This window comes from Oratosquilla oratoria, chromosome 3 (assembly GCF_046742065.1).
Source record: "Oratosquilla oratoria isolate Oo_2021 chromosome 3, ASM4674206v1, whole genome shotgun sequence".
NCBI lineage: Eukaryota > Metazoa > Arthropoda > Malacostraca > Stomatopoda > Squillidae > Oratosquilla > Oratosquilla oratoria.
Window position 1 is genome coordinate 67616506 of NC_134779.1, and position 9795 is coordinate 67626300.

The 9795-nt window shown below is 41.3% G+C and overlaps 1 protein-coding gene and 1 non-coding gene across 2 annotated transcripts in view; one reads left to right on the top strand and one right to left on the bottom strand.

Annotated features, from left to right (window-relative positions):
* The first annotated feature begins 222 nt into the window (after positions 1–222).
* TRNAE-CUC (transfer RNA glutamic acid (anticodon CUC)) lies at positions 223–294 on the top strand. Its single transcript has one exon. It is a non-coding gene; the product is annotated as a tRNA-Glu (tRNA).
* Positions 295–3985: 3691 nt separating this feature from the next.
* LOC143019796 (single insulin-like growth factor-binding domain protein-2) overlaps positions 3986–9795 on the bottom strand; it is a 14259-nt gene continuing 8449 nt past the window's right edge. The window contains exon 3 of the mRNA XM_076175782.1: positions 3986–5374. Coding sequence (XP_076031897.1) covers positions 5180–5374 — 195 coding nt within the window. The 3' untranslated portion in view covers positions 3986–5179. The remainder of the gene's footprint in view (positions 5375–9795) is intronic.

Sequence of the window (9795 nt, forward strand, 5' to 3'; positions counted from 1 at the left end):
GAGTAATCAATTAATCATGACCACCACCCAACCTTAGCCTACGAATGGAAGCTAAAAAGCAAATGAGGTGAGGTTACCGGCATTGATATCTCCCTAGTCCCGGTGAGGAACGGGTGAGGGTATGAGGTGGCTACAGAGCGGGCGGCGTTTCCTCCTTTCCCATATACTGTATTAAGGAACACTTACTACAAATTTTCAGTGTGTATATTTTTGAGATAGCTCTCCCGTGTGGTCTAGTGGCTAGGATACGCGGCTCTCACCCGCGAGGCCCGGGTTCGATTCCCGGCACGGGAAGATTTTAACCATGAACGAGTTTTCTTCTTCATTATAGGTGGCTGTCAACTCGTATGTAATCTTGGTGTGCTTTGCATACCTTATCTAACAAATTATTTTACTCAAGTGCTACTGATGTGTTTTTAAACCCCTCGATCTATTGATATATATTCTGTACACTTTCTGTATATCGCCAGCCGATTCTATTCAGCTGAATATATCTATATACGAATAAATAGCCTCAGTAATTTTTAGGATCCAATCCCTAATGTAATCATCCACTCACTATTACTCTGGATTTCTCTTTCCTCATACCCGCCGCCCCATTGAAGCCGCCAACGGTCGCCAAGTCTCTCAAGATAAGAGGAATTGGATTTTTGTCAGATTTTTTTTATGGTAGTAGTAGTAGTAGTTATAGTAGTGGTAGTAGTGGTAGTAGTATCTGGTGTTGGCACACGGCCCGTGCTTAGGTTACATTCTGAATGCAAAGAAATCTGTCCTCATAGTGAAGCCAGAGTACTTTGAGAACAGTGAAGTGAAGGTAACAAAAGAGGGGGAAAGACATCTCGGTGTAGTGATCGGCTCAGAATCCTTTAAAAAAACAATATGTTGAAAAGAAAGTTAACGAATGGGTGGCGGAAGTTAGGATTCTAGCCAACTTTGCAAAGACCGAACCGCAGGCGGTATATGCCGCATTCATATATGATGTGAAACATAAGTGGAACTACATATTAAGGACGGTACCGAACATCACCGACCTACTAAGACCCCTTGAAGAAACCATCAGAAACGAGCTAATACCGGCCATCACCAACGGACGGACAATAAACGAAGAGGAAAGAAAACTTATGGAACTTCCACCTAGAATGAGAGGGCTAGGTATCTCCAACCCGCTAAACCTTGCCGACACAGAACACCAAAACTCCATGAAACTCACGTCCTCATTGACAAACAACATCGTGTCACAAGATCAACGGAAGGAGACTATCATGGAGGAAATTAGAGGAATTAGAAGAAACATTTCAAAAGGAAGGGAGGAGAGGCAGAAGGAGGAACTTCAAGCACTTCTAGCTCGGCTATCGAATTATATAAAAAGAAAGATAACAATGGCGCAGGAAGTTGGAGCGTCCAATTGGCTGACAGCACTACCAATCAGGGCAAAGGGATTCACCTTAAACAAAAGAGAATTCACGGATGCCATTGCCCTGAGGTATGGATGGCCATTGGGAGGGCTGCCTAACAGATGTTCCTGTGGTGTACAATTTACTCCAGACCATGCGATGATATGCAAGCAGGGTGGATTCATTTGAATGCGACACGATGAGGTAAGAGATCTCACTGCCCAAATGCTTCAGGAGGTGTGCAAGGATGTGACAATCGAACCAACATTACTCCCACTAGGAGGGGAGAACTTCAGATACCGCACGTCCAACACATCATATGAAGCAAGAGTGGATGTCAGCGCAAGAGGTTTCTAGACACGGGGACAATTGGCTTTCTTTAACATGCGAATATTTGATCCGATGGCCCCCCTGTTACAGCAACCTAACTATTGAGGCATCCCACTCCCGGAACGAGTATGAGAAGATCACGATGTACGAAGAGTGCATACACAATGTAGACCAGGGCTAATTCACTCCTATAACCTTTACGACTTCAGGTGGGATGGGTCCTAGAGCAAAGGCATTCTATGCTCACTTCCAGTCTGCTGCCACTTTCACCCCTTGTACATCTCATCACCTTACTTTTACCCACATTTATCTTCAGCTTTCTTCTTTCACACACTCTCCCAAACTCTGTCACCAACTTCCTCAATCCCTCCTCCGGTCCTGCCACAAGCGCAGTGTCGTCCGCAAACAACAGCTACTTCACCTCCCACTTACCTCCATTTTCTTTAACCATCTCCAATCCCTGATCAACCACCCTTACATTTACCTCTCGCACCACCCCATCCGTGTACAAGTTGAACAGCCAAGGCGACATAACGCATCCCTGACGAAGTCCCACCTTTACCTCGAACCACTCACTCTCTCTATTTCTAATCCTGACACAAGCTCTACTACTCTCATAAAAACTCTTGATAGCTCCTAGAAGCTTTCCTCCTATCCCGTATATCCGCAAAACCTCCCATAGTGCCTTCCTGTCTACCCTGTCGTAAGCCTTTTCCAGATCCATAAAAGCCCAAAAAACATTCTTCGCCTTTCCTATAGCTTTCTCACATCCTAAATCCTAAATCCACACTGTTCCTCATCAATTACTCCCTCTGTTCCTCTCCTAATCCTCTCAACCAAGATCCTCTCATAACCCTTCCCAACTACACTTCATAAGCTAATCCCTCTGAAACTACTACACTCACACTTGACCCTATCCCCTTGTAAAGTGGAACTATACAGGCACTCCTCCATTCCTCCGGCACTCTACCCTCTCTCCAGCAAACATTAGATAACTTCACCAGCCAGTCTACCATCACTGTACCTCCTTTTTTTAGACATTCTGCATGGCATCCATCCAGACCAGGTGCCTTACCTGCTTTCATCATCTTAACAACTGCCTTCTCTTTATCTTTCCTTATTTCTCCTCCATTTTCCTCACTCATCACTCTCATTTTCTTAACATTTCCCACTGCAACTCCCTTTCCCTCCCTATCCTCCTTCACATTAAGCAACTCCCTAAAATATTCTGCCCATCTTCCCCTTACTGCCTTCTCTTCCATTATCAACTCTCCATCTGCACCTTTTACCTTTTCTTCTCTACTTGATTCGCCTCTTCTTCCTCTCTTAATTTCTTTCCCAAACATCTTTTTATTACTTTCAAAATTTTCTGTCATACTCTTACCCCATTTCACATCTGCTCTCCTCTTTGCCTCCTTTACCTTGTGCTTTATTTCTCTTTTCTTTTCTTTGTACTTATGACAATATGGCTCCTTGATATAGAATAATCCAACGTGGAAAGCACATAAAGCCTAGACCGAAATGTAGTTTTCAGATATAACACTGGTCATCAAATAAATTGTTACAAGAAAAAAAAAACACGCAGTTCTGCATTCAAAATACAAAATATTTTCAAATTTCTTGTATCACCTATATTTTTTTCATTCCTGCCATCTGATGTTTTGTACGGTTCATTACAGAAACCGGCTGCAATATTGTAGATACTAGTGGTGAAAGAAAGAATTTATTTGCTTTGCTATTCTGTAATGATGTCTAGTCTGTTAATGACAAACGTGGTCACGAATATAACACATGGCATTTGTTTATTGACTCTTCCATAGTAACCTTGAAAATAGTCATACTGCATAATGGAAATAATTTTCCTCCTGTTCCTCTGCTCCACATTAACACGAATCACAAGGATGCGATCGGTTGTTGACTTACCAGCCAACCCAGACTGCTCAGGCACACTGAGCAGTGTAACATAATTATTACAGTCCTACCGGTCTCCTCTCCTTTCCCAGACAGGGACGCCCAGCCCCCTTTCCCAATCAAAGAGAAGGGTGCTGGACTGCCGGACAGCACCGCATGCGGTCCACGGATCATAACTTACCCCCTGGCTCTCAGCAACACTGCGCTAAAGTTGCAGATGCTGGACGCTTTTCCAACCATTAACTTACAGTCTCTCAGACCTAAGTCATAGAGAATGGAGTGACAACTTTCGCTGGTGTTCGGAGTTCTTACAAGCATGGCAAATAAAACACACAAAGCTAAATTTGTAATCTGTATTTCAATGCTGAATTTAAGTCTATGTTTTTCTCACCCAGTCTAATTCTACATCAAAAAGTTACATTCCTCTTAATACACTCTTTATTGAAAGGTATACTCCATACAACATCAACTCATAACACTCTTACCCTTACCAACAAAATATGGTATCCATTCATGAATAGATTATGTCAATTGGTATGCTTTCATGGCAGGATAAGAAAGGTGGCTCTCACCCATAAAGCACAGGTTCGATTACCAGCAAGGGATTCGTTTTGATAATGACAGAATTAGACCAACTAGGAGATCACATGCGATCTGGGTGCTACTAGCTGAACCCGAATGTAAATGGAAATATTTGCAATGATGAATCAATAGGTGTCCCTAAGACCTTTGCTACGGTGGTCTTTCCAAAAATGAAAGTAATCATCTGCTAAAAACAAAATACTAAAAGGACATCATAATGTTGGTAGGGCTTGTGGATATATACTTCACCCATTCCCTACAGTGACGTCCTCAAGTCTGAACAAAATTGTCTGGCGTCTGTCGGAAGAGAATCCTCAGAGGACATTATTTTCCCAAAGAGCCCACGGTGGTTTTTGATCTTCGGGTGTGCTCTGAGATCGCCATGAAGTTTGGAATAATTCTTTACCATTGGTTCATCCTCCACGGTCTGGGGGCTTCACTAACTTAAACTAGGTTAAATCACCTATCGTCGACCTTGATGAAATCCCTCAAGAAGCCAATTTTGTCTTTGTGGGTAGTAAAGAAATATAATGGAACAAGAAATGACTATAAAATGACGTGTAACTTCCATGATTAGATAACATGCCTTGAAGGCTTTTTCTTTGCAACAGTAGGTTTAATCTAAATCAAAGGGGTGTCACCAGAGCAAAAAAAGACAAAAAAAAACTTTCATTGAAAAAATTCTGTCAGAGAAAGAGAGAGAGAGAGAGAGAGAGAGAGAGAGAGAGAGAGAGAGAGAGAGAGAGAGAGAGAGAGAGAGAGAGAGAGAGAGAGAGAGAGAGAGAGAGAGAGAGAGAGAGAGAGAGAGAGAGAGAGAGAGAGAGAGAGAATAACAAGATTAGAGGTCAGAGACGAGTGATCGAGAATTCATCAGTGCCTCATTGTCCTTCAACTCCTTTCTTCTTCTGGTTGAGTTCGAGAGTCTGAGAGTTTTCACAGTGTCCTCTTTCGGCGACCTCCCCCTAATGCTCCACATTCAAAACTGGTTCGAAGGGAGCCTGGGTGGTTTCACAGCCTTTCTTCTTCCACCACTTGCATACTCTCTGATAATTTATTTCACACTTGCCTGGTTCCATTTGCGACATCGGGCAGCATACGAGTCCCTTGCCACAATTGCCATTAATAACAAACGGTCCTCCGCACACCTCACCTAAGTTCTGTTTGGAGAGAAATCATCACATCAGTCTGGAAACTCAAAAGGCTATAAATCCTCTTCCTACAGGTAATGCTGTGGAAAATGGAAATGAACCATTCCCTGTGATTTGCTACTGTCTTCACATGATTCATTTCTATCGAGGAAAACATTCTTCGCGGTTAAAGATCTAAATCAACCGCAAGTAATTATTTTGCTCCACTTTACGACTTCAATAGCTTCTGTTTACTTCCAAAGTCAAAGGATTAAAGCTCCTTTTGTTTCCATTTGTTGCGAGTGTCATCAGTAATCGTCCTCTTTGTAGGGAGTAGGGATCGAGGGATCGTTTGCACAATTATAAAAACACATGGATGGGCCAACCCTCTTCAGAGTTGCGAGACTTCCTCTCAATTTTACTGCCACTGAGTCGTTGACTTACACTAATAACTTTGCATTACTTATAGTCTGTGTACATACATTACACTAGACTTATCACAATATTACTACTTGCTAACTGTGAACCCATGACAACAAACTCTTGAGGGTACCAGTTTTAATATTGCATCATGTACTGATGGTACAATACATGACGCAGTGTGTGTGAAAAAGCAGGTACAAAAAAGCAACGATGCATCCAGGTCCTGGTGTGACAGCGTCTAGTTAGTGTGACCCCCAACCCCAAGTAGGGAAGGAATTGTGGTCCAAACCGTCATAGGAAACCCTTATCACCCTTGTGGATGGCACGAATCCCTGGGAACAGCTTTGATTACGTGGGACAAATACCACAACTCTTACGAAGAAGTACACCACACATTTTTTCTACAATGAAGGGTGACTCTCCAGCGATCACCCGCCTTCTTCTATCAGCCGTCGGAGTGAAAAAAAAAGGAGAATGCTAACTTTTATATTGGGGCTGCCAACTGCAGCTCTCTTCAGGAAAGTAAAAGACGGGAGAAGTGGTTAGAGAAATATATATTCCTTTGTCACGGGGGTGGGGGTATAGAAGGACCTCGGAAAGTATACGTGACAGGCCAGCTGACCTAGATCAGGGGGCCATGCGCAAGGTCTGGAGGAAGATAATTGCTGACAAGGTCAGCTGGCCTGTCACTTATGCAGTCCGAGTTCTTTCTATATTCCTTATCCCTGGCAACAGAGGAGTATATATTTCTCTACACATCCACTATCTTGTATTTTCCCGAAAAGGGCTGCAGTCTGCAGCCAAAATGTAAGCACATAAGAACTAAAAAATGAAGGAGACTGCAAGACACCATAAGGCCTACACTAGGCAGTTCCACATCCATTACCACCTGCCATCCCCATCCATGGGGAAGCTGTCCTACGTTTTCTTAGAACAACAAATAGTTTCAGATCTCACTACAGTATATGATTACTAAGAATATTGCATTTGTTGACCATTCTACTGGTACTCCAGTTCTTGCCCATTTCCTTTCTTAAACCTAAGCTTGTCCAAGTTAAGTCCATTACGTGAGTTCTGCCCTGTTGTCTTAATTTAATGGTCGTGTTTGTGTCACCCTTGTTAAAGCCTTTGGTTCACTTGAGCACCTCTATTAGATAACCTCGCACTCGGCGTCTTCCCAAAAAGTGCAAGTTAGGATGCATAAGCTCGTCCTCGGAAGATAGATTTCTGAGCCCATGTATCATTATGGTCATTCTCCTCTGTGCTGACTCTACAACGGAGACCAAAACTGTACCGCAGAGTCAAGAATGGGTCTAACTAACCCCAGATAAAGTTTGATAATTACCTCTGCATCTTTATTCGTAACGATCGTAGCAATGAAACCTAATGTTCTGTTAGCTCTGTTCCTGGCGCTAATCCACTGTTTCCTGAATTTAAGGTCAGGACTCACTAGAACTCTCAAGTCTCTCTCGCACTAAGGTTTCTGTAAAAAAAAAAAGTGTTATCTAAACTCTACTTGCTTCCCATCTTGTGTAAACTTGCGTTTAACATGCAGCACTTTAAGATATTGAAGTCCATTTGCCATGAAAGTTGTTTTCCTATTCTTTTTTTTTCACTCCGACATCGGGTTCTCTGTGTGATTTACAAATGTACTAATACATTTCTCTCCAGTGAATATATACTTACATACATACATATATATATATATATATATATATATATATATATTATAAATATATATATATATATATATTGGAAGGAGGCCATTTATGATGCATGCGTTGTTGAAGTCAACAGCTGCGATAGCATTATTATGCTTGTAGAAATGCTTTTCTAAGTTGCGCACCAACGTACGGTCGTCTGGAAGCAGGTTCTTAAGCAGATTGCAGGAGTTTGTTTTAAACTTGGAAATCAAGTTTACGACTTCTTCTTCCGCGTCAGCGCTAATAAAAATATCGTCCACGTACCTGGCGTAGATTTCTGGCTTTGGATGTTGCTGCTGCCATGGGGTCACCCCTGGGAGTGCTCTTCGCCAATTTCTATATGGGACATATAGAAGAAGAGATATTCTGGCAGCAGCAACATCCAAAGCCAGAAATCTACGCCAGGTACGTGGACGATATTTTTATTAGCGCTGACGCGGAAGAAGAAGTCGTAAACTTGATTTCCAAGTTTAAAACAAACTCCTGTCTCAACTTCACCCACGAGATTGAAGAGAACAACAAGCTTCCTTTTCTTGACATTTTGGTCCGTCGTGAAACCACTTCATTCTCTACAGAGGTTTATACCAAATCTACCAATCTTGGTTTCTGCCTTAATGGTGCAAGTGAGTGTCCTGAGCGATATCGGCGCAGCGTCATCAACGCCTTCGTCAAAAGAGCCCTCACCCACTGCTCAACATGGACCGCTACAAACGCGGAACTTAAAAGAATCACCATACTTCTTACCAACAACAACTATCCCTTGGCAGAAATAAATAACGTCATACAACATCGACTAGACAACTTTATGCGTCAACAGGAACAACATTTAGCTACACAAAATTTAAAACTCTTTTACAAGGGTACTATGTCTTCAGCCTATAAGGATGACGAAAAAGCCCTCAGAAATATAATCTACAAGAATGTCACACCCACCGACCCGGCTTTAAAAATTGACCTCGTCATCTACTACAAGACACGGAAGACATCCAACTTGGTCATAAAGAACAGCTGCCTACCCAAGACAAGTGATATGCAAGAGGTGAATACCGTGTACGAACACACATGCTCCAGTGGCAACTGCAGTCGCCCTAACTCCAAGTACATCGGCGTAACCACCACAACACTGTCGAAGAGGATCTCAGCCCATTTGCAGGATGTCGCCATAAGGAGGCATTACCTGTACGAACATGGGCTCGTACTCAAAAGGCACCACATGGAAAACAACACCACCATTATCGAGAGAAACAACGACACCAGACGACTAAGAATGACAGAAGCGGTGCTCATTTTCAACCAAAAACCCGCTATCAACATCCAGCAACAGCCCGAAATGTCTTTACCAACCAGAAGGCAGAGAATGATTCCCGTGCGCTGATTGGCTGACGCCACCGCCCCGGGCACTGCCCGGTGATCCACTCCCCACCGCTATATACCGTCTCACAGCCGCTTCGATTCATTCTCCGTCATCAATTTGACCAGCCCACACCTCCTGAAGATGGCCAGTTAAGGCCGAAAGACGTCTCGAGAGATATACACCATGGACTTCAGCAATCTGCTTAAGAACCTGCTTCCAGACGACCGCACGTTGGTGCGCAACTTAGAAAAGCATTTCTACAAGCATAATAATGCTATCGCAGCTGTTGACTTCAACAACGCATATATATATATATATATATATATATATATATATATATATATATATATATATGTATATATATATATATATATATATATATATATATACATATATATATATATATATATTACATTTCGGGCGCAGATTCTCACTAAAACACAATGTGTTACACACGACAGTATTTTGACACTCATTAATTTTCTTACTGAGATTTTCAATTTTTCTCACATTAGATCTCATTTTAGGGGTGTGGGCAAATACAAGCATTTCATAGTCAATTAGATATGGAAGACTATGAAAGGTTTGAGAGAAACATTGAAAATCTCAATAAAAGAAATTAATTGGTGTCAAAATGCTGTCTTGTTGAACACAGTATATATATATATACACACACACACACACACATATATATATATATATATATACGTATATATATAGATATATATATACATATATATACATATATATATATATATATATATATATACATATAGATATATATATACGTATATATATATACATATAGATATATATACATATATATATATATCTATATATATATATATATATATATATATATGTAAATATATATATATATATATATATATATATTTATCTATATATATATATATATATAATAAAGCAAACCCAGTCTCGGAGAAAAATAAGCTGAGATACAGAGTGAACAG